General features: G+C 52.8%; 1 protein-coding gene across 1 annotated transcript; it reads left to right on the top strand.

The window, feature by feature from the left end:
* Positions 1-25,807, top strand: LOC137309468 (TNFAIP3-interacting protein 1-like; the record flags this gene model as incomplete). Its single annotated transcript, XM_067977668.1, has 8 exons — positions 1-132; positions 4,439-4,567; positions 6,900-7,028; positions 8,772-8,897; positions 13,242-13,322; positions 16,646-16,822; positions 18,179-18,263; positions 25,678-25,807. Coding segments are annotated over 8 exons (900 nt in total), but the record flags the coding sequence as incomplete, so codon positions are not given.
* Positions 25,808-25,886: the final 79 nt, after the last annotated feature.

Here is a 25,886-nt window from a genome sequence, read left to right as displayed (position 1 = left end):
ATTGTGAATCTGAGGCAGCGACTGGCCACTGCCCAGAAGGAGCTGACCGAGCACGACACTGGGCGTGAGCAGAAGCAGCGGGACTTTGACAGGAAACTACTGCTGGCCAAATCGAAGATCGACAACGGGGAGGTACGGGGGGGGGGTGGGGGGGGGTCTGTCGGGGCACACTGAGCACGGAGAGGGAGGGAATCGTTTGTAACGCAGGGTAAAGCTTGGGCCTGGCGACGCCCTACAATTAGACAGGTTCAGAAACACAAGGAGCAACGTATCTGCTGAGGGCCATCGGTAAAAGAGAGAAAGGACTTGAATTTGTAAAGCGCCTCTCACAACCACAGGCGCGATATATTACATGGGTACGGTAGCAGAGAGGTTATGTTACTGGACTAGTAATCCATGAGGCCTGGACTAAAATCCGGAGTCATGAGTTCAAATCCCGCCACGGCAGCTGGCGAATTTAAATTCAATTAATGAAATTCAATTAATTAAATAAAAATCTGGAATTAAAATACTAGTATCAGCAATGGTGGCCATGAAATGACCAGATTGTCGTAAAAACCCATCTGGTTCACTAATGTCCTTTAGGGAAGGAAACCTGCCGTCCTTATGTGACTCCGAGATGTGACTCCAGACCCACAGCAATGTGGTTGATTCTTAATTGCCCTCTGAAATGGCCGAGCAAGCCACTCAGTTGTAGAATCTCGCTACGAAAAGTCACAATAAGAATAAAACCGGACGGACCACCCGGCATCGGATATGACAACGGGAAACCAAGCCCAGTCGACCCTGCAAAGTCCTCCTCACTAATATCTGGGGACTTGTGCCAAAATTGGGAGAGCTGTCCCACAGACGAGTCAAGCAACCGCCTGACATAGCCATACTCACAGAATCATACCTTTCAGCCAACGTCCCAGACTCTTCCATCACCATCCCTGGGTATGTCCTGTCCCACCGGCAGGACAGACCCACCAGAGGTGGCGGTACAGTGATATACAGTCAGGAGGGAGTGGCCCTGGGAGTTCTCAACATTGACTCTGGACCCCATGAAATCTCATGGCATCAGGTCAAACATGGGCAAGGAAACCTCCTGCTGATTACCACCTACCGTCCTCCCTCAGCTGATGAATCAGTCCTCCTCCATGTTGAACACCACTTGGAGGAAGCACTGAGGGTAGCAAGGGCACAGAATGTACTCTGGGTGGGGGACTTCAATGTCCATCACCAAGAGTGGCTCGGTAGCACCACTACTGACCGAGCTGGCTGAGTCCTGAAGGACATAGCTGCCAGACTGGGCCTGCGGCAGGTGGTGAGCGAACCAACACGAGGGAAAAAACTTACTTGACCTCGTCCTCACCAATCTACCTGTCGCAAATGCATCTGTCCATGATAGTATTGGTAGGAGTGACCACCGCACAATCCTCGTGGAGACGAAGTCCCGTCTCCGCACTGAGGACACCATCCAACATGTTGTGTGGCACGACCACCGTGCTAAATGGGATAGATTCAGAACAGATCTAGCAGCTCAAAGCTGGGCATCCATGAGGCGCTGTGGGCCATCAGCAGCAGAATTGTATTCCAGCACAATCTGTAACCTCGTGGCCCGGCATATTCCTCACTCTACCATTACCAACAAGCCAGGGGATCAACCCTGGTTCAATGAGGAGTGTAGAAGAGCATGCCAGGAGCAGCACCAGGTGTACCGAAAAATGAGGTGCCAACCTGGTGAAGCTACAACTCAGGACTACATGCATGCTAAACAGTGGAAGCAACATGCTATAGACAGAGCTAAGCGATTCCACAACCAACGGATCAGATCAAAGCTCTGCAGTCCTGCCACATCCAGTCGTGAATGGTGGTGGACAATTAAACAACTTACAGGAGGAGGAGGCTCTGCAAACATCCCCATCCTCAATGATGGCGGAGTCCAGCACGTGAGTGAAAAAGACAAGGCTGAAGCGTTTGCAACCATCTTCAGCCAGAAGTGCCAAGTGGATGATCCATCTCGGCCTCCTCCCGATATCCCCACCATCACAGAAGCCAGTCTTCAGCCAATTCGATTCACTCCACGTGATATCAAGAAACGGCTGAGTGCACTGGATACAGCAAAGGCTATGGGCCCCGACAACATCCCAGCTGTAGTGCTGAAGACTTGTGCTCCAGAACTAGCTGCACCTCTAGCCAAGCTGTTCCAGTACAGCTACAACACTGGCATCTACCCGACAATGTGGAAAATTGCCCAGGTATGTCCTGTCCACAAAAAGCAGGACAAATCCAATCGGGCCAATTACCGCCCCATCAGTCTACTCTCAATCATCAGCAAAGTGATGGAAGGTGTCATCGACAGTGCTATCAAGCGGCACTTACTCACCAATAACCTGCTCACCGATGCTCAGTTTGGGTTCCGCCAGGACCACTCGGCTCCAGACCTCATTACAGCCTTGGTCCAAACATGGAGAAAAGAGCTGAATTCCAGAGGTGAGGTGAGAGTAACTGCCCTTGACATCAAGGCAGCATTTGACCGAGTGTGGCACCAAGGAGCCCGAGTAAAATTGAAGTCAATGGGAATCAGGGGGAAAACTCTCCAGTGGTGGGAGTCATACCTAGCACAAAGGAAGATGGTGGTGATTGTTGGAGGCCAATCATCTCAGCCCCAGGACATTGCTGCAGGAGTTCCTCAGAGCAGTGTCCTAGGCCCAACCATCTTCAGATGCGTCACCAATGACCTTCCCTCCATCATAACGTCAGAAATGGGGATGTTCGCTGATGATTGCACAGTGTTCAGTTCCATTCTCCCCAACTCCAAAGTGTTCAAAGAAAATGAAGAAACACACAATTTTTTTTAATGACCCAATGATTTTTCTCCCGGGTGGCTCGCGGCATTGTCCAGGTTCCATTCGCAACCCCTCAGATAATGAAGCAATCCGAGCCCGCATGCAGCAAGACCTGGACAACATCCAGGCTTGGGCTGATAAGTGGCAAGTAACATTCGTGCCAGGCAGTGACCATCTCCAACAAGAGAGAGTCTAACCACCTCCCCTTGACATTCAATGGCATTACCATCACCGAATCCCCCAACATTAACATCCTGGGGGTCACCATTGACCAGAAACTTAACTGGACCAGCCATATAAATACTGTGGCTACAAGAGCAGGTCAGAGGCTGGGTATTCTGCGGCGAGTGACTCACCTCCTGACTCCCCAAAGCCTTTCCACCATTTACAAGGCACAAGTCAGGAGTGTGATGGAATACTCTCCACTTGCTTGGATGAGTGCAGCTCCAACAACACTCATGAAGCTCGACACCATCCAAGATAAAGCAGCCCGCTTGATTGGCACCCCATCCACCACCCTAAACATTCACTCCCTCCACCACCGGCGCACAGTGGCTGTAGTGTGTACCATCCACAGGATGCACTGCAGCAACTCGCCAAGGCTTCTTCGACAGCACCTCCCAAACCCGCGACCTCTACCACCTAGAAGGACAAGAGCAGCAGGCACATGGGAACAACACCACCTGCACGTTCCCCTCCAAGTCACACACCATCCCGACTTGGAAATATATCGCCATTCCTTCATCGTCACTGGGTCAAAATCCTGGAACTCCCTTCCTAACAGCACTGTGGGAGAACCGTCACCACACGGACTGCAGCGGTTCAAGAAGGCGGCTCACCACCACCTTCTCAAGGGCAATTAGGGATGGGCATTAAATGCCGGCCTCGCCAGCGACGCCCACATCCCATGAACGAATAAAAAAAAACAAAGGATGTGCAGCACAGAAACAGGCCATTCGGCCCAACTGGTCCATGCTGGTGTTTATGCTCCACACGAGCCTCCTCCCTCCCTACTTCATCTCACCCTATCAGCATATCCTTCTATTCCTTTCTCCCTCATGTGCTTTTCAAGCTTCCCCTTAAATGTATCTACACTATTCACCTCAACCACTCCTTGTGGGAGCAAGTTTGACGTTCTAACCACTCTCTGGGTAAAGACGTTCCTTCTGATTTCCCAATTGGATTTATTAGTGACTATCTCATATTTATGGCCCTCTAGTCCTGATCTCCCCCACAAGTGGAAACACCTTCTCTCCGTCTACCCTATCAAACCCTTTCATTATTTTGAAGGCCTCTATCAGGTCACCCCTCAGTCTTCTCTTTTCTAGAGAAAAAAGCCCCAGCCTGTTCTGCCTTTTCCTGATAGCTATAACCTCTCAGTTAATGCAATTCTTTACTTTTCCTTACTTTCCTTTTTCTTTTCTCTTTTTTTTTATCACTACAATTCCAAGTAACTTACTGTATGTGAAACACAGGGAGATGTTTTTGAGAGACGTGATCAGCTGCTGTATAAATGCAGCCTCTTTTCAATTTGATAAAATTGAAAACCTCTCTGAAAATATTTCACAGCTTTTCTCTCTCTCTCTCCCTCTGTCTTTTTCCCTCAGTCTGAAAAGGAAAGATTTTTAACCGAAATTAAAGAACTGAAGCAGACGAACCAGTGTCTCCAGGAGCAGCTCCTGCCCCTGACCAAACAGAGGGAGTATCAAGATAAGGAAATCCAACGTCTGAACAAGGTCAGTGAGATTACCCGGCGATGGTCTTCTGTGCCGTTCAGACCAAGAAGCTCTCGGGCTTGACCCCGAGTCCGTGCTGAGTTTATAGAATCTTACGGCACAGAAGGAGGCCATTCAGCCCATCGTGCCTGTGCCGGATCTTTTGGAAGAGCTGTCCAATTGGTCTCACTCCCCCTGCTCTTTCCCCCATAGCCCTGCAGATGTTTCCCCTTCAAATATTTATCCAATTCCCTTTTGAAAGTTGTTATCGGATCTGCTCCCTTTCAGGCAGCGCATTCCAGATCATAACAACTCTGCGTTTTTTTTGAAAAAAAAACAAAATTCTCCTCGTCTTCCCCCTCTGGCTCTTTTGACAATTATCTTAAATCTGTGTCCTCTGGTCACCGACCCTTCTGCCACTGGAAACAGTTTCTCCTTATTTACTCTCATCAAAACCCCTCATGATTTTGAACACCTCCAGCAAATCTCCCCTTAACCTTCTCTGCTCCAAGGAGAACAATCCCAGCTTCTCCGGTCTCTCCACATAACTGAAGTCCTTCATCCCTGGTACCATTCTAGTAAATCTCCTCTGCACCCTCTCCAAGGCCAGTTAGCTGATCTGAGCCGCACAGACTGTAGAAGGCGCTACAGTCGGCTGAGGACATGATGCCCTCCTATAGTTGAATAGCCTGCCAGCACCCATTGTCTCGGCTCACACACATGACGAATGGTCATTGGACGAGGGGCCGGAGGGCAGTCATCGGACAACAAGATGTGACACCATCGCAGGGCAGTGGGGCTGCCAGGCCAAAAGAATTGCTGCCTCCAGTCATAAAAGACTTTAAACCCTTGTGCACTTATTCTAATTTAGTGCCAAAAACCTTCACCAAGATTCTGTCTCCTCCTCCCACCCCTCCCCCTTTTTACCTCCCTCCTTCTCCCACCCCCCCTCCCTGTTCCCTTCTCTGGCCCCTCTCTCTCCTTGTCCCTCTCCCCACCCCAGACCATGTTTTCTCTCCCGTGTGCCCCTCTTCCGACCCCTTCTCCATTCCCCTCACCCCCCCCCCCCCCCCCCCGGACGGCGGCCCGTCCCGCTCTCGGTGCCCCCCCCCCCCCCCCCCCGGACGGCGGCCCGTCCCGCTCTCGGTGCCCCCCCCCCCCCCCCCCCCCCCCCGGACGGCGGCCCGTCCCGCTCTCGGTGCCCCCCCCCCCGGACGGCGGCCCGTCCCGCTCTCGGTGCCCCCCCCCCCCCCCCCCCCGGACGGCGGCCCGTCCCGCTCTCGGTGCCCCCCCCCCCCCCCCCGGACGGCGGCCCGTCCCGCTCTCGGTGCCCCCCCCCCCCCCCCCCAGACGGCGGCCCGTCCCGCTCCCGGTACCGGCCCCCCTCAGACTGCTGGTGACGTTGGTCCTTGTTTATATCATTTGCCCAGATAATGAGCCGCCTGACCTGGGAATGTTTGACCTGAGGCAGCGTTCCGTTTCGAGCAATACGCCAAAGTAAATGTTATCTGGTTCGGCAAAGTTAGCGTTCTACCATCGACAAAACAATCCCCAGACAAAATCTGCCGATCCACGTAACGAGCTCCGATACTCGCTCCCCCCCCCCCTCCCCTGCTGCTGGGCCATGTAGACAGGAAAGTCCCAGGATCAATCCCTGGCCCTGTGCTGAGTCGGCCGATGTCAGCAAAGGGCAGCGGTCGGCCCTGTTAGACTTTGCCTCAGTGCCCCTGGGCTAAGAGTGGCCGAGGTCGGTGGGGGGGGGGGGCGGGGGGGCGGGGGGGCGGGGAAAGTCAGCCGGGGCTCCTGCTCCTGATCGCTGAGCAGTCCCAGCAGTCCCCTTGCTGGGTACCTGTGACATGAAGATTTAGCAAATTGGGCATGAGGGGTTGCCTGTATCTGTGGAGAGACTGCGGTGGGACGGGGGGGGGTGGGGGGGGGGGGAGACCAGTGCATCGATCCCCAGCTGGAAAAATCCGTGCCTGCGGATCAGCCTGGGCTGCGATGGCTCCCTCAGTCGAATAGCCATGTTAGTTGGACTCTTGCCTGAAGAATAGCCATTTGACAGCCCTTCTGATGACTTGCCCAAGTGGCCATTATTCACTCGTGTGTCCAGACTGAGAGTTTCGTCAGGCTGTTCCACTGTTGGGGAATCATCTAACTTGATGTCCAAACATGTGCAGTGTCCAAAGGGCTCGCCCTCCCCGTACCCCCGCCTCGGAGTCTCGCCCTCCCCCCTCCCCGGGGAGGCTACTGGCCCTCCTTCAGTTACATGTCGTTCATTCTGTTCTGCAGATTACCGATTCCCCCACCTCCTGAGCAGAAGTTGTTTTTTTTTTTTTCCCCCTCCCCACAGGCCTTGGAGGAAGCACTTACTCTCCAGCCCTCAGCCCCACAGCCACCTCTGTTCAGCACTGCCGGCGAATCGTGTATGAACACGAGGAGACACGAGCTGCTAACCCAGATCGAGGTCCTCAAGCAGCAGGTGAGTAGATCCTCTCCTCTCTCAAACGTTCTTCTCTCTCTATTTTATGGATGCTACTGTGGTCTTCCCTGCATCACCTCGCCTCCTCCCTAACCTCCTCTGGCCCTACAACACTCTGAGATCTCTGCGTTCCTCCAATTTTAATTGCTGCACCATTGGTATTAAGGGATATGGGCCAAAGGCGGGTATATTGAAGTTAGATCACAGATCAGCCATGATCTTATCAAATGGCGGAGCAGGCACGAGGGGCTGAATGGCCTACTCCTGTTCCTACGTACCATTGGCGGCCGTGCCTTCAGCTACCTAAGCCCCAAGCTCTGGAATTTCCCCCCGCCCCCCCCGTAAACCTCTCCGTCTCGCTCCTCTTTTTAAGACACTCTTTAAAACCTATCTTTTTGGCCACCTGTCCTAATACCTCCTGACGTGGCTCAGTGTCAATTTTTGTTTTTTGATTTTTTTGATTGAGCTCCTGTGAAGCACCTTGGGGATGTTTTTACTACGTTAAAGGCACGATATAAATGACAGTTCTCGTTGTCTTCTGAAGTTCCTTTTCTTCCGCCTAAACTCCAACTATCCCATCCCCCACACTCCTTTCCTTCTCCCAGTATCTTTCATTACGTTGCAGTCAAGACTTGTTACTCCCTCTCCTCCTACTCGATCATTTCATCTCGGGGGCTTCTAAACCGTGGAGCTCCTCCTCTCCCTTCCTCTCACCCCCTCCAGTCTCCGAGCCTTTAACACTCGGGTGAGCGCCAGTGAGGGAGCGCTGCACTGTCGGAGGGTCGGTACTGAGGGCAGTCGCCAAGGGGGCCCTTCCTCACAGGAGGAGAAAACAAACAATCTAAGAGGCAATCGTCCAATTCTGAAGGGGGCCCTTTCGCCTGCTGTGTGCCAGCCATGGCTCAGTGGGTATCTCTCTCTCACCTCCTAAGTCAGAAGGTCGTGGGATCATGTCGCACTCCAGAGACTTGAGCACAAAATCTAGGCTGACACGCCCAGCGCCACTACTGAGGGAGCGCTGCGCTGTCGGATGAGACGTTCAACCCAGGCCCCATCCGCCCTCTTGCGTAAACTAGAGATCCAATCTAGAGGCCAAAAATATAAGATAGTCACTAATAAATCCAGTAGGGAATTCAGGAGAAGCTTCTTTACCCAGTGAGTGGTGAGAATGTGGAACTCGCTACCACAAGGAGTGGTTGAGGCGAATAGTGTAGATACATTTAAGGGGAAGCTGGATAAACACACGAGGGAGAAAGGAATAGAAGGATATGCTGATAGGGTGAGATGAAGTAGGGAGGGAGGAGGCTCGTGTGGAGCATAAACACCAGCATGGACCAGTTGGGCCGAATGGCCTGTTTCTGTGCTGTAAACTCGATTAATTTACGAGGACAGGTTGCATAGACTGGGCTTGTATCCCCTTGAGTATAGAAGATTAAGGGGTGATCTAATTGTGGTGTTTAAGATGATTAAAGAATTTGATAGGGTCGATAGAGAGAAACTATTTCCTCTGGTGGGGGGAGTCCAGAACAAGGGGGCATAACCTTAAAATTAGAGCTTGGGCCGTTCAGGGGTGATGTCAGGAAGCACTTCTTCACACAAAGGGGAGTGGAAATCTGGAAAACTCTCCCCTTAAAAAAAAAACTGGAGGTAAAGTACTTTGAGGTGTTTCTGAGCATTGTGATAGTGTTAAATAAGTCCAGGTCTGACTTTCTTTAATTATGCATGTTTTTTTTTCCCCTCAAGGTAAAAATATTTGAAGAAGACTTTCAGAGGGAGAGGAGTGACCGAGAGCGAATGAACGAGGAAAAGGAAGAATTAAGACAGAAGCTCGAAAAGGTCCAGTCACAGATTATGTTGCTGAATACCCAGGTACGGTGTGATGTGACACTCCCTCTGCTTTCCTCATTCTCCCTTTATTTCTCTTTGTCCCCTCCTTTTTCTATCTTTCTATCGCTTTCTGTATCTTTCTTTCTTTCATACTTTCCCTCTTTCTTTCATTCTTTTTCTTTCTTTCTCTCTCGTTCTTTTTCTTTTTTTCTTTCCCTTTCTTTCACTAACTTTTTTTTTTCTTTCTTCCTCTCTTTCTCCCTCTTTACCTTTTCTTCTGTTGTTCAATCTCTCTCTCTCTGCTTTGCCCTGCTCTTCCCCCTCTTCCAAGTGACGATGGATTAGGGCCGAGAATGAGTTAGTTGGAGGTGAAGCCCATCGAGGGCAGCCGACCAATTCAGGGCCGATTGGAGCTGAGCATGTTTGAGTTCCAACACCGCAGGATTAGACTGAGGAGGTGTGGAGTGGGTGATGGGACTTGCTGTGGAATGTTTTCACACAGTGTGTGACTTTGTACACCTTGCAAAGCTCTAATTGACACCAAATCATCGCTGCGACATTTAGTTCCAAGGCTGGTGTGGCACGTGGACATTGAATTTAGGAGATAATTCTGCTGGATTTTGGAATCTGTTCTGAACCCGCACACCCTGAACTCTGACTCGTTTACACGGCGGGGTAAAACCAGCTTTCCACACACAATACTGTGTCCCAAGGAGGGTTGCCAACTCTGGTTGGACATCTTCCTGGAGGTTTCATCACATTGCCTCCTGCCTCCAACCGCCTCACTCGGTCGAACAGCCATTCTTCTCCCCCCAGCTCCAAAGTGTTCAAAGAAAATGAAGAAAACACACAATTTTTTTTAATGACCCAATGATTTTTCTCCCGGGTTGCTCGCGGCATTGTCCAGGTTCCATTCGCAACCCCTCCGATAATGAAGCAGTCCGAGCCCGCATGCAGCAAGACCAGGCTTGGGCTGATAAGTGGCAAGTAACATTTGCGCCAGACAAGTGCCAGGCAATGACCATCTCCAACAAGAGAGAGTCTAACCACCTCCCCTGGACATTCAACGGCATTACCATCGCCGAATCCCCCACCATTAACATCCTGGGGGTCACCATTGACCAGAAACTTATCTGGACCAGCCATATAAATACTGTGGCTACGAGAGCAGGTCAGAGGCTGGGTATTCTGCGGTGAGTGATTCACCTCCTGACTCCCCAAAGCCTTTCCACCATCTACAAGGCACAAGTCAGGAGTGTGATGGAATACTCTCCATTTGCCTGGATGAGTGCAGCTCCAACAACACTCAAGAAGCTCGACACCATCCAGGACAAAGCAGCCCACTTGATTGGCACCCAATCCACCACCCTAAACACTCACTCCCTTCACCACCGGCGCACTGTGGCTGCAGTGTGTACCATCCACAGGATGCACTGCAGCAACTCGCCAAGGCTTCTTTGACAGCACCTCCCAAACCTGTGACCTCTACCACCTAGAAGGACAAGAGCAGCAGGCACATGGGAACAACACCACCTGCACGTTCCCCTCCAAGTCACACACCATCCCGACTTGGAAATATATCGCCGTTCCTTCATCGTCGCTGGTCAAAATCCTGGAACTCCCTACCTAACAGCACTGTGGGAGAACCTTCACCACACGGACTGCAGCAGTTCAAGAAGGCGGCTCACCGCCACCTTCTCAAGGGCAATTAGGGATGGGCAATAAATGCCGGCCTCGCCAGCGACGCCCACATCCCATGAACGAATATAAAAAAAAAGATTAATCTTGAATGTTGACTCTGTAGCCAATGCAGTTCCTTCTAATACATGTGACTCAGCCCCCTTGTTTCCCTTGTCTTCCCTTGTCAGTGATTGGGTGAGGTTCAGGGAACACGGGGTAATCCAGGCTGACACTCCCAGTGCGGTACTGAGGGAGTGCGGCACTGTCGGAGTTGCCGTCTTTCAGATGTAGCGTTAAACCGAGGCCCCGTCTGCGCTCTCAGGTGGATGAAAAAGATCCCATGGACACTATTCGAAGAAGAGCAGGGGGGAGTTCTCCCCGGTGTCCTGGGCCAATATTTATCCCTCAACTAACATCACTTTTTAAATTAAAAAAAAACAGATTATCTGGTCATTATCACATTACTGTTTGTGGGACCTTGCTGTGCGCAAATTGGCTGCTGCGTTTCCTACATTACAACAGTGAGTACAGTTCAGAAAGTGCTTCGTTGGCTGTGGGGACATCCTGAGGTTGTGAAAGGCGCTTTAGAAATGCAAGTTCGTTCTTTCTATCCATGAGCAATGCCACTGGAGGTGTGCTCATCTTTAGAATGCCCCGTGATTAGGGCGGGTGTATTGCTCTGATCGGCTCAGGAGCATTCTCGCTGCCCTTTCCCCCCCCCCACCCCCCCCCCCAACCCTCTCCCCAGGACACGTTATAAGAAACGGCCCCACTCGGGCAGGGGATCACGCAGCGGGCGTGAAGGAATGTGCAGGGTTGGCCGTGCGATGCCACACTGCGCCAAATCACCAGTCCCACTCCGGGAAGTGACCAACCCCGGCAAAAGTAGCGAAACACACTGGGCATTTCACTTTGGTAAGAGGCGGAGGCTGCCCAGATGTTGTGCAGGGTGGTGGGTTGATGCGGAGGGTGCCCGGATGTTGCGGAGGGTGCCCGGATGTTGCGGAGGGTGCCCGGATGTTGCGGAGGGTGCCCGGATGTTGCGGAGGGTGCCCGGATGTTGCGGAGGGTGCCCGGATGTTGCGGAGGGTGCCCGGGTTGATGCGGAGGGTGCCCGGGTTGATGCGGAGGGTGCCCGGGTTGATGCGGAGGGTGCCCGGGTTGATGCGGAGGGTGCCCGGGTTGATGCGGAGGGTGCCCGGGTTGATGCGGAGGGTGCCCGGGTTGATGCGGAGGGTGCCCGGATGTTGCGGAGGCTGCCCGGGTTGATGCGGAGGGTGCCCGGATGTTGCGGAGGGTGCCCGGGTTGATGCGGAGGGTGCCCGGATGTTGCGGAGGCTGCCCGGGTTGATGCGGAGGCTGCCCGGGTTGATGCGGAGGCTGCCCGGATGTTGCGGAGGCTGCCCGGGTTGATGCGGAGGGTGCCCGGATGTTGCGGAGGCTGCCCGGGTTGATGCGGAGGGTGCCCGGATGTTGCGGAGGGTGCCCGGGTTGATGCGGAGGGTGCCCGGATGTTGCGGAGGCTGCCCGGGTTGATGCGGAGGCTGCCCGGGTTGATGCGGAGGCTGCCCGGATGTTGCGGAGGCTGCCCGGGTTGATGCGGAGGGTGCCCGGGTTGATGCGGAGGGTGCCCGGGTTGATGCGGAGGCTGCCCGGATGTTGCGGAGACTGCCCGGATGTTGCGGAGGGTGCCCGGGTTGATGCGGAGGGTGCCCGGATGTTGCGGAGGCTGCCCGGGTTGATGCGGAGGGTGCCCGGGTTGATGCGGAGGGTGCCCGGGTTGATGCGGAGGCTGCCCGGGTTGATGCGGAGGCTGCCCGGGTTGATGCGGAGGCTGCCCGGGTTGATGCGGAGGCTGCCCGGGTTGATGCGGAGGCTGCCCGGGTTGATGCGGAGGCTGCCCGGGTTGATGCGGAGGCTGCCCGGGTTGATGCGGAGGCTGCCCGGGTTGATGCGGAGGCTGCCCGGGTTGATGCGGAGGCTGCCCGGGTTGATGCGGAGGCTGCCCGGGTTGATGCGGAGGCTGCCCGGGTTGATGCGGAGGCTGCCCGGGTTGATGCGGAGGCTGCCCGGGTTGATGCGGAGGCTGCCGGGCTGCCGGCAGAGGGAATTTGTTCCAGCCACAGACTCCAGTATGGGATGATGCATCATTGTACGCGCTGCCGTTACTGTTCCCTCCTGCCAGTCAAGGGACTGATACAGCTTGCCGCTGCTGCTAACTTCCTGCTGTTAATCTTTCCCAATTCCCGAGATTTGGAATTGTTTCACAGTACAGCTGGCATTGTTGCTGAATCTTTTGCCATCTACACTCAGCCCAGTCACTGCCTGTTTTGTGTAAACTGATTTATTGCTTCCTTTGCTCGTGTGTGTGTGTGTGTGTGTGTGTGTGTGTGTGTGTGTGTGTGTGTGTGTGTGTGTCTCACTGTGTGTGTGCCTCTCTTTCACTGTGTGCATCTCTCTCTGTGCGTTTGGGTGCACATCTCTTTCCTCTCCCTTTCTTCCTCTCTTCCTCTTCCTGTGTGCATCTTTGTCTCATTGTAGGTGTATGTTTGATTTTGTGTCTCTTTTCCCTTTTCCTCTGTCTGTCTCTCCTTCCCCCATTTCTCTCTCTGTCTCTCTCCCTGTCTCTCTGCCTTGCCTGCGTCTGTCTGCCCGTATTGTCACTGCCAGCAGCCGCTTAAAGCTGTCCCGTCTGCTCTTTCTTAGCTGCGAATGTATCAGGAAGATTATCAGAAGGAGAAGTTGGAAAAGGAAAAAATTCAGAGGCTGCTGAAGCACCAGAAACAGGTATTGATCTCCCGCTGGGTGTGGGGATGAGCAGCAATCGGGAGCGAGACTGAAAGATGGGAATAGGGAGTTTTAATTTCCGTCTAACACTTTTATCTTAAATTTCTCTGAACTACAAGCCATAAGTCCTACTCTTCATCAAAGAGGCTGCAAAGGGATATAGACAGGTTTAGTGAGTGGGTGAGAAGGTGGCAGGTGGAGTATAATGTGGGGAAATGTGAGGTTATTCACTTTGGTAGGAAGAATAAAAAAACAGAATATTTTTTAAAAGGTGAGAGATTAAGAACTGTTGATATTCAGAGGGATTTGGGTGTCCTTGTACATGAATCACAGAAAGCTAACATGCAGGTACAGCAAGCAATTAGGAAGGCAGATCATAGAAATTTACGGTGCAGAAGGAGGCCATTCGGCCCATCGTGTCAGTGCCAGCAGAAAAGCAGCCACCCAGCCTAATCCCACTTTCCAGCTCTTGGTCTGTAGCCCTGTAGGTTACGGCACTTCAAGTGCACATCCAGGTACTTTTTAAATGCGATGAGGGTTTCTGCCTCTACCACCCTTTCAGGCAGAGTTCCAGACCCCTCACCACCCTCTGGGTGAAACAAATTGTCCTCAGCTCCCCTCTAATCTTTCTACCAATTACTTTAAATCTAATGTTTCCTCATAGCTAAAATTTTCCAGTCCTGGCAACATCCTTGTAAATCTCCTCTGTACCCTCACTAGTACAATTGCATCTTTCCTGAAATGTGGTGACCAGAACTGTACGCAGTACTTTAGCTGTGGCCCAACTAGTGTTTTATACAGTTCTAGCATCACCTTCCAGCTCTTATATTCTATGCCTCGGCTAATAAAGGAAAGTATCCCGTATGCCGCCTTAACCACCTTATCTACCTGCCCTGCTACCTTCAGGGATCTGTGGACATGCACTCCAAGGTCCCTCTGTTCCTTCTGCACCTCTCAGTATCCTCCCATTTATTGTGTATTCCCTTGCCTTGTTTGCCCTCCCCAAATGCATTACCTCACACTTCTCTGGATTGAATTCCATTTGCCACTTTTCTGCCCACCTGACCAGTCCATTGATATCTTCCTGTAGTCGACAGCTTTCCTCCTCACTATCAACCACACGGCCAATTTTTGTATCATCTGCAAACTTCTTAATTATGCCCCCTACATTTAAGTCCAAATCATTAATATATATCACAAAAAGCAAGGGACCTCGTACTGAGCCTTGCGGAACCCCACTGGAAACAGCCTTCCAGTCACAAAAACACCCATCAACCATTACCCTTTGCTTCCTGCCACTGAGCCAATTTTGGATCCAACTTGCCACTTTCCCTTGGATCCTATGGGCTTTTACTTATTTGACCGGTCTGCTAAGCGGGACCTTGTCAAAAGCCTTGCTAAAATTCATGTAGACTACATCAAACGCGCTACCCTCTTCGACCCTCCTTGTTACCTCCTCAAAATATTCGATCAAGTTAGTCAGACACGACCTTCCCTTAATCCATGCTGACTGTCCTTGATTAATCCGTGCCCTTCTAAATGACGATTAATACTGTCCCTCAGATTTGTTTCCAATAATTTGCCCACCACTGAGGTTAGACTGATTGGCCTGTAATTACTCTGTCTATCCCTTTCTCCCTTTTTAAGCAATGGTACAACGTTAGCAGTCCTCCAATCCTCCAGCACCATGTCTGTATCCAGAGAGGATTGGAAAATGATGGTCCAATGGCTTGTTGGCCTTTATTGCAAGGGGGTTGGAGTATAAGTGTAAGGAGGTCTTGCTGCAATTATATAGAGCCCTGATGAGACCTCACCTGGAGTACTGTGTACAGTTTTGGTCTCCTTACCTGAGGAAGGATATACTCGCCTTTAGAGGCGGTGCAACGAAGGTTCACTAGATTGATTCCTGGGATGAGAGGGTTGCTCTATGAAGAGAGGTTGAGTAGAATGGGCCTATACACTCTGGAGTTTAGAAGAATGAGAGGTGATCCCACTGAAAGGTATAAAATTCTTGGAGGGCTTAACAGGGTAGATGCTGAGAGGCTGTTTCCCCTGGCTGGAGCGTCTAGAACTAGGGGGCACGGTCTCAAGATAAGGGGTCGGCCATTTAGGACCCAGACGAGGAAAGATTTCCTCACTTAGAAAATTGTGAATCTTTACAATTCTCTACCCCAGAGGGCTGTGGATGCTCAGTCGTTGAGTATATTCAAGACTGAGATCGGTAGGTTTTTGGACACTAAGGGATATGGGGAACGAGTGGGAAAGTGGAGTTGAGGTCGAAGATCAGCCATGATCTGATTGAATGGCGGAGCAGGCTCGAGGGGCCGTATGGCCTACTCCTGCTTCGTATGTTCTTGTTATTTACACAAAGTACTGGAGAGAAAAACAAATATCACTGACACCAGCAATCAGAAATAAGAATCTGAAATGTTTAATCCGTGTAGCTAACCTTACCCGAGCTGCGGAGTGTTCCTGAGAGTTTGACATCACGAGGGAGCAGAGTTTCACAGATACGTGTTCGAGATGCCACAGTTGCTAAGATACCCTGTGCTGATGTTCACACTGCCTGATCATTCAGTCTTTCAGCAGCCAGTCTCTGCAGGGTCGGGGGAGTGGGTGGGGGGGGTTAATTTTAACCCGGGATCGCCGATATTGACTTCAACAGAGAGTAAAATCGGGCTGGGTGTAAAACCAGGGTTGCACCTGATCCGGATTCCCGACGGGCTGATTAGGTTAAAATTGTCCCCATAGCTCAGTGGGCAGCACTCCCCGGTCTGAGTCAGAATGTCATCGGTTCGAGTCCCACTCCAGAGATTTGAGCACACAACCCAGGCCGACACACTCCCCAGAGCAGCACTGAGGGAGCGCTGCACTGTCGGAGGTGCCGTCTTTTGGTTGAGACGTTAAAACGAGGCCCCGTCTGTCCCCTCAGGTTGATGTAAAAGATCCCACGGCCACTATTTCGTCGAAGAGCAGGGGGAGTTCTCCCCGGTGTCCTGAGGCCAATATTTATCCCTCAACCGACATCACTTTTAAAAAAAAAAACAGATTATCTGGTCATTATCTCATTGCTGTTTGTGGGATCTTGCTGTGCGCAAATTGGCTGCCGTGTTTCCTACATTACAACAGCGACTACACTTCAGAAAGTGCTTCATTGGCTGTAAAGCGCTGCGGGACGTCCTGAGCGGTGAAAGATGCTGTCGAAATGCAAGTGCTTTCTCTCTTCTCTGTCGTTACACCGACCGTTGACTGTTCGACCATCGGACCCTCTCTCTTGGGTGAAGTTTAATCTCCCGTTTTATGTCTCTTCTGCTGCTTTACAGGGTCCGGGCGAGAGAAGAGCGTCTGACCCACCCCCAGGGGCCCCTGGGCCGTACTGCGCCGCCTACCAGCTGCCGTACCCTCCCCTGGCTCACCCTGCCCCCGTGTATGGCGGCTACGACTGGCAGATCCGCTACCCGCCGGCTGGAATGACCCCCGGACACGCGCATTTCCGACCGGTAAGTGCGGAACAGCCCCCCCCCCCCCCCCCCCACCTCCCTCCCTCCCTCCCTCCCCTCCCACTTTTCCCGGCGACTCGCAGAGGTCTCCAGCCTTGGAGCTGCTACTTTCTGTCGAAGGCTGAAACGTGTTCTTCTGTTTCTTCCCCGATTTACTCCCATGGCCCTCGCCCCTGTTCTTATATTTGCAAACTTGGTTTAGAATGAGATGCAGATTAGACCCTTTCTGTCAACACCATTGTTGCTTCAGTTTAACACTTTCTCCCTCCCTCTCCCTGCTCTTGCTCTTTCTCTCCCTCTCCCTTCTCTTTCTTTCTTTCTTTCTCTCCCTCTCCCTTCTCTTTCTTTCTTCCTCTCCCTTCTCTTTCTTTCTTTTTCTTCCTCTCCCTTCTCTTTCTTTCTTTCTCTCCCTCTCCCTTCTCTTTCTTTCTTCCTCTCCCTTCTCTTTCTTTCTTCCTCTCCCTTCTCTTTCTTTCTTTCTCTCCCTCTCCCTTCTCTTTCTTTCTTTCTCTCCCTCTCCCTTCTCTTTCTTTCTTTCTCTCCCTCTCCCTTCTCTTTCTTTCTTTCTTTCTCTCCCTCTCCCTTCTCTTTCTTTCTTTCTCTCCCTCTCCCTTCTCTTTCTTTCTTTCTCTCCCTCTCCCTTTTCTTTCTTTCTTTCTCTCCCTCTCCCTTCTTTCTTTCTTTCTTTCTTTCTTTCTTTCTTTCTTTCTTTCTTTCTTTCTTTCTTTCTTTCTTTCTTTCTCTCCCTCTCCCTTCTCTTTCTTTCTCTCCCTCTCCCTTGTCTTTCTTTCTCTCCCTCTCCCTTCTCTTTCTTTCTCTCCCTCTCCCTTGTCTTTCTTTCTCTCCCTCTCCCTTGTCTTTCTTTCTCTCCCTCTCCCTTGTCTTTCTTTCTTTCTCCCTCTCCCTTCTCTTTCTTTCTCTCCCTCTCCCTTGTCTTTCTTTCTCTCCCTCTCCTTGTCTTTCTTTCTCTCCCTCTCCCTTGTCTTTCTTTCTTTCTCCCTCTCCCTTCTCTTTCTTTCTTTCTTTCTCTCCCTCTCCCTTCTCTTTCTTTCTTTCTCTCCCTCTCCCTTCTCTTTCTTTCTTTCTTTCTCTCCCTCTCCCTTCTCTTTCTTTCTTTCTTTCTCTCCCTCTCCCTTCTCTTTCTTTCTCTCCCTCTCCCTTCTCTTTCTTTCTTTCTTTTTCTCTCCCTCTCTATCCCCCCCCCCCACCTCTGTCGCTGCCCTTCTCTCTCTTCTCCCCCATCCTCTCCAGTGACTGGGGGCCCCCAGCAGTTTCCCAGTTGATGCTTGCCCCACTGTGACCGTGTTTCACTGTATTGCTGCTACTATTCATTGTTCATTTTCCTTCTAACACCAGTCGGAGTATCCCTGGGCCCGTCCCTACTCCACCACCCGGAATCAGCAGGCTGTGGTTTCTGACAGGCCAAAGGCCGATGGGAAAGGTGATCAAGTCTTTAGTTCTATTTATATTTTGGTAATAGTTGGATGGAGTTCAGCTCCTCACTTGGAAATTCTGCAGTTTAAACATTAAAATATATATTTGATCTAGGAGAGGGGCAAGAGAAAAGAAGATAATAAATCTTCACTCTTTGTATGTAACACTGAGGTGACATTATCGTCTTTAGGGCGACACAGGAGGAAACGGTCAGATTGGATAATCTATATTTGAATCCAGCAACTCCCCAGGTCAGGTTAACTAGTTACAAAGTACAGAGAACGGTATGTTTGTCTAAACTCCTCTCGATGACTCACTGCTGGTCCCTTGTTTACAGTCACTGATCTGACTCCTATACAATCACAATCTCTGTAAAGTTCATTGTCAGTTATTAAATCAGAAAGTCGAGGTATGGAGAGGGTGACATTCTCCAGCTGCCCTGAACCAGTGGCTTTCACATTTATCGATGTAGGAACCTCCATTTCCTGCAAATATTGACAACACTCCCTCCCGGGGACCCCCTCGAATATCGACGCTCTCCCTCCCGGGGACCCCCTCGACTATCGACACTCTCGCTCCCGGGGACCCCCTCGACTACCGGCGCTCTCGCTCCCGGGGACCCCCTCGAATATCGACGCTCTCGCTCCCGGGGACCCCCTCGAATATCGACACTCTCGCTCCCGGGGACCCCCTCGAATATCGACGCTCTCGCTCCCGGGGACCCCCTCGAATACCGACGCTCTCGCTCCCGGGGACCCCCTCGAATACCGACGCTCTCGCTCCCGGGGACCCCCTCGAATACCGACACTCTCGCTCCCGGGGACCCCCTCGAATACCGACACTCTCGCTCCCGGGTACCCCCTCGAATACCGACGCTCTCCCTCCCGGGGACCCCCTCTACTATCGACACTCTCGCTCCCGGGGACCCCCTCGAATACCGACGCTCTCGCTCCCGGGGACCCCTCGAATACCGACGCTCTCGCTCCCGGGGACCCCCTCGAATACCGGCGCTCTCGCTCCCGGGAACCCCCTCGATACCGACGCTCTCGCTCCCGGGGACCCACTCGAATACCGACACTCTCGCTCCCCGGGGACCCACTCGAATACCGACACTCTCGCTCCCGGGGACCCCCTCGACTATCGACACTCTCGCTCCCGGGGACCCCCTCGAATACCGACACTCTCGCTCCCGGGGACCCCCTCGAATACCGACACACTCGCTCCCGGGGACCCCCTCGAATATCGACGCTCTCCCTCCCGGGGACCCCCTCTAATATCGACACTCTCGCTCCCGGGGACCCCCTCGAATATCGACACATGTTCTAAACTGATAGCCCGGTGGTGAAGGATCGAATACTAGAGCCTGGTCTTCAGTTGCTTCCAAGCCTCTGAGATCCACTTTACACCCACACCACACGCCCTAGATCAGCTCTCTTATAAATTTTGATTCAAGAGGTCCCCAATGAATACCCAGCACCTGAATATAATTAACACTAATTGATATAAATCATATGGATACAATTAACAAGATATTCCTGGGGAACCCCTCCAAATATTGACAAAATACTGGGGATCCTCTCCAAATATTGACACAGTCCTGGGGAGCCCCTTCTAAGACTCCCAAAAGGCAGCATCAGTGACCCACAGATACTGACCTGCAGAAAGCGCTTTGCAGGCAATGAAGTACACAGCCTGGAAATTTTTCCTTTTCAAGTATTTATCAATTCCCTTTTGAAAGTTACTATTGAATCTGCTTCCACCGCCCTTTCAGGCAGCGCATTCCAGTCATCATAATTTGCCTTGGGCCTAACTTGCCTTTTTAAAAATAAAATGATTACTGAGAAGCCTAGTTGAGGGCCGAGGCCCGTATTGCAGGCCGGCAGCAAGGTCGAAAGGAAGACGAGGGCCGACCAGGAAAAGATGGGTAGGTGACACCCCCTCGAATACCGACGCTCTCGCTCCCGGGGACCCCCTCTACTATCAACATTCTCCCTCCCGGGGACCCCCTCGAATATCAACACTCTCGCTCCCGGCGACCCCTCGACTATCGACACACTCCTCCCGGGGACCCCCTCTACTATCGACACTCTCGCTCCCGGGGACCCCCCTCGAATACCGACACTCTCGCTCCCGGGGACCCCCTCGACTATCGACACACTCCCTCCCGGGGACCCCCTCGACTATCGACACACTCCCTCCCGGGGACCCCCACTACTATCGACGCTCTCCCTCCCGGGGACCCCCTCTACTATCAACATTCTCCCCTCCCGGGGACCCCATCGAATATCGACACTCTCGCTCCCGGGGACCCCCCTCGAATATCGACACACTCCCTCCCGGGGACCCCCTCGAATACCGACACTCTCGCTCCCGGGGACCCCCTCGAATACCGGCGCTCTCGCTCCCGGGGACCCCCTCGAATATCGACACTCTCGCTCCGGGGGACCCCCTCGAATATCGACACTCTCGCTCCCGGGGACCCCCTCGAATACCGGCGCTCTCGCTCCCGGGGACCCCCTCGAATACCGGCGCTCTCGCTCCCGGGGACCCCCTCGAATATCGACGCTCTCGCTTCCGGGGACCCCCTCGAATATCGACGCTCTCGCTCCCGGGGACCCCCTCGAATATCGACGCTCTCGCTCCCGGGGACCCCTCGAATATCGACGCTCTCGCTCCCTGGGGACCCCCTCGAATATCGACGCTCTCCCTCCCGGGGACCCCCTCGAATATCGACGCTCTCCCTCCCGGGGACCCCCCTCGAATATCGACGCTCTCCCTCCCGGGGACCCCCTCGAATATCGACGCTCTCCCTCCCGGGGACCCCCTCGAATATCGACGCTCTCGCTCCCGGGGACCCCCTCGAATATCGACGCTCTCGCTCCGGGACCCCCTCGAATATCGACGCTCTCGCTCCCGGGGACCCCCTCGAATATCGACGCTCTCGCTCCCGGGGACCCCCTCGAATATCGACGCTCTCGCTCCCGGGGACCCCTCGAATATCGACGCTCTCGCTCCCGGGGACCCCCTCGAATATCGACGCTCTCGCTCCCGGGGACCCCCTGGAATATCGACGCTCTCGCTCCCGGGGACCCCCTCGAATATCGACGCTCTCGCTCCCGGGGACCCCCTCGAATATCGACGCTCTCGCTCCCGGGGACCCCCTCGAATATCGACGCTCTCGCTCCCGGGGACCCCCTCGAATATCGACGCTCTCGCTCCCCGGGGACCCCCTCGAATACCGACACTCTCGCTCCCGGGGACCCCCTCGAATATCGACGCTCTCCCTCCCGGGACCCCCTCGAATATCGACGCTCTCCCTCCCGGGGACCCCTCGAATATCGACGCTCTCGCTCCCGGGGACCCCCTCGAATATCGACGCATGTTCTAAACTGATAGCCCGGTGGTGAAGGATCGAATACTAGAGCCTGGTCTTCAGTTGCTTCCAAGCCTCTGAGATCCACTTTGCACCCACACACACGCCCTAGATCAGCTCTCTCATAAATTTTGATTCAAGAGAGTCCCCAATGAATACCCAGCACCTGAATATAATTAACACTAATTGATATAAATCATATGGATACAATTAACAAGATATTCCTGGGGAACCCCTCCAAATATTGACAAAATACTGGGGATCCTCTCCAAATATTGACACAGTCCTGGGAGCCCCTTCTAAGACTCCCCAAAAGGCAGCATCAGTGACCCACAGATACTGACCCTGCAGAAAGCGCTTTGCAGCAATGAAGTACACAGCCCTGGAAATTTTTCCTTTTCAAGTATTTATCCAATTCCCTTTTGAAAGTTACTATTGAATCTGCTTCCACCGCCCTTTCAGGCAGCGCATTCCAGATCATCATAATTGGCCTTGGGGCCTAACTTGCCTTTTTAAAAAATAAAATGATTACTGAGAAGCCTAGTTGAGGGGCCGAGGCCCGTATTGCAGGCCGGCAGCAAGGTCGAAAGGAAGACGAGGGCCGACCAGGAAAAGATGGGTAGGTGACACCCCCTCGAATACCGACGCTCTCGCTCCCGGGGACCCCCTCTACTATCAACATTCTCCCTCCCGGGGACCCCCTCGAATATCAACACTCTCGCTCCCGGCGACCCCCTCGACTATCGACACACTCCCTCCCGGGACCCCCTCTACTATCGACACTCTCCGCTCCCGGGGACCCCCTCGAATACCGACACTCTCGCTCCCGGGACCCCCTCGACTATCGACACACTCCCTCCCGGGGACCCCCCTCGACTATCGACACACTCCCTCCCCGGGGACCCCCACTACTATCGACGCTCTCCCTCCCGGGGACCCCCTCTACTATCAACATTCTCCCTCCCGGGGACCCCATCGAATATCGACACTCTCGCTCCCGGGGACCCCCTCGAATATCGACACACTCCCTCCCGGGGACCCCCTCGAATACCGACACTCTCGCTCCCGGGGACCCCCTCGAATACCGGCGCTCTCGCTCCCGGGGACCCCCTCGAATATCGACACTCTCGCTCCGGGGGACCCCCTCGAATATCGACACTCTCGCTCCCCGGGGACCCCCTCGAATACCGGCGCTCTCGCTCCCGGGGACCCCCCTCGATACCGGCGCTCTCGCTCCCGGGGACCCCCTCGAATATCGACGCTCTCGCTTCCGGGGACCCCCTCGAATATCGACGCTCTCGCTCCCGGGGACCCCCTCGAATATCGACGCTCTCGCTCCCGGGGACCCCCTCGAATATCGACGCTCTCGCTCCCTGGGGACCCCCTCGAATATCGACGCTCTCCCTCCGGGGACCCCCTCGAATATCGACGCTCTCCCTCCCGGGGACCCCCTCGAATATCGACGCTCTCCCTCCCGGGGACCCCCTCGAATATCGACGCTCTCCCTCCCGGGGGACCCCCTCGAATATCGACGCTCTCGCTCCCGGGGACCCCCTCGAATATCGACGCTCTCGCTCCCGGGACCCCCTCGAATATCGACGCTCTCGCTCCCGGGGACCCCCTCGAATATCGACGCTCTCGCTCCCGGGGACCCCCTCGAATATCGACGCTCTCGCTCCCGGGGACCCCCTGGAATATCGACGCTCTCGCTCCCGGGACCCCCTCGAATATCGACGCTCTCGCTCCCGGGGACCCCCTCGAATATCGACGCTCTCGCTCCCGGGGACCCCCTCGAATATCGACGCTCTCGCTCCCGGGGACCCCCTCGAATATCGACGCATGTTCTAAACTGATAGCCCGGTGGTGAAGGATCGAATACTAGAGCCTGGTCTTCAGTTGCTTCCAAGCCTCTGAGATCCACTTTGCACCCACACCACACGCCCTAGATCAGCTCTCTCATAAATTTTGATTCAAGAGAGTCCCCAATGAATACCCAGCACCTGAATATAATTAACACTAATTGATATAAATCATATGGATACAATTAACAAGATATTCCTGGGGAACCCCTCCAAATATTGACAAAATACTGGGGATCCTCTCCAAATATTGACACAGTCCTGGGGAGCCCCTTCTAAGACTCCCAAAAGGCAGCATCAGTGACCCACAGATACTGACCCTGCAGAAAGCGCTTTGCAGGCAATGAAGTACACAGCCTGGAAATTTTTCCTTTTCAAGTATTTATCCAATTCCCTTTTGAAAGTTACTATTGAATCTGCTTCCACCGCCCTTTCAGGCAGCGCATTCCAGATCATAACAACTCGCTGCGTAAAAAAAATTCTCCTCATCTCACCTCTGGTTCTTTTGCCAACTATCTTAAATCTGTGTCCTCTGGTTACCGACCCTCCTGCCACTGGAAACAGTTTCTCCTTATTTACTCTATTAAAAACCCTTCATGATTTTGAACACCTCTATCAAATCTCCCCTTAACCTTCTCTGCTCTAAGGAGAACAACCCAGCTTCTCCAGTCTCTCCACGTAACTGAAGTCCCTCATCCCTGGGACCATTCTAGTAAATCTCCTCTGCACCCTCTCTAAGGCCTTGACATCCTTCCTAAAGTGCGGTGCCCAGAATTGGACACAATACTCCAGCTGAGGCCTAACCAGTGTTTTATAAAGGTTTAGTAATAACTTCCTTGCTTTTGTTCCCTATGCCTCTTATCAATAAAGCCCAGGATCCCGTAGGCTTTTTTTTTTAACCAGGCAGATCAACTTGTCCTGCCATCTGTCCTCAGCACCAGTTCTATCTCCTTTGCTCCTCTCCCCTAGAAGGTGTTTGTCTCCGTGTTAGGGGCTCAGTTCTACAGGTGCCAGCCCCAAGTGACCAGTCTTCATGTCGGGAGTCTCAACAATAACAGCCCGTCCAACCGTGGAACGGTATCTCACCGCCAAGCCTGATTCTTTTCCTCACCTGGCCAAGCTTTTAGTCACCCCTCCTAATGCCGCCTTCTTAGTCTCGGTGTCAATTTTCATCTGATTACGCTTCTGTGAAGGGCCTTGGTTGATTTTCTCCCATCAAAGGCGCTGTATAAATGTGAGTTGATCATGTCTGTCCACTTTACAACTTGAAAAGGAGAAATCTGCAGGGCTATGGGGAAAGGCAGGGGAGCGGGACCAATTGGACAGCTCTTTCAAAGAGCCGGCACAGGCACGATGGGCCGAATGGCCTCCTTCTGTGCTGTGAGATTCTATCATTCTTATGATAGAATCATACCAATCAATCATTGTATGATTCAGAGACACTGGATTGCAATCGGTTGTGGGAAGTATGGCTGTTTTTCCATTTTCCCCCGCTCTTCTCCCCCACCCCAGCCAATTCCCAACTACTGCTTCAGTTGGGGGTCAACTAATCCCACAAAGGGTGTAAGATCTAGCCTGGGGCCTTGCTAATCTGGATGGCCGAGTTTGTACCCCACACAGGCAGTGGACGCGACTCCAGGGGGAGCTTGAGGGGGAGAGCAAGTAAATTCCACTCGCGAACAGTGTGTTCACCAACACGAGAATGTACCAATCACATTCTTAACTACATATTGAAGAGGCTGGGGCTCTTTTTCTCTAGAAAAGAGAAGACTGAGGGGTGACCTGATGGAGGTCTTCTAGATAATGAAAGGGTTCGATAGGGTAGATGTAGAGAAGATGTTTCCACTTGTGGGGAGTCAAAAACCAGAGGCCACAAATATAAGATAGTCACTAATAAATACGATAAGGAATTCAGGAGAAACTTCTTTACCCAGAGAGTGGTGAGAATGTGGAACTCGCTCCCACAAGGAGTAGTTGAGGCAAATAGCGTAGATACATTTAAGGGGAAGCTGGATAAACACATGAGGGAGAAAGGAATAGGAGGATATGCTGATAGGGTGAGATGGAGGAGGCTCGTGTGGAGCACAAACGCTGGCATAGACGATTCGGGCCGAATGGCCTGTTCCTGTGCTGTAAATTCTCTGCAATTCTACGTATTCGTGAAAGCTTCAACTCCCCTTTTTCCACAGAACCTTCGTCTCCAGGACTTGCAAAGGACAGCATTGAGTGAAGAGGATTCCCCCACCCGGTTATCCAGAGAGGCCCATGGAAAAGCTCAAAAGCGGTTTTTTTTTTTAAGTCCCAACGCGGCAAGATTTCCCCCCTTTTCCCGTGGAGCGGATCGCAAAGGCTGCATCATTTAAGAGATTGTTGTATGATCCATTCTGTGTCCTGTACA

Source organism: Heptranchias perlo, unplaced genomic scaffold (genome assembly GCF_035084215.1).
Source record: "Heptranchias perlo isolate sHepPer1 unplaced genomic scaffold, sHepPer1.hap1 HAP1_SCAFFOLD_1647, whole genome shotgun sequence".
Lineage (NCBI taxonomy): Eukaryota > Metazoa > Chordata > Chondrichthyes > Hexanchiformes > Hexanchidae > Heptranchias > Heptranchias perlo.
The sequence above is the reverse complement of the archived record's forward strand: the minus strand, read 5'-3'. Positions and strand labels throughout refer to the sequence as shown.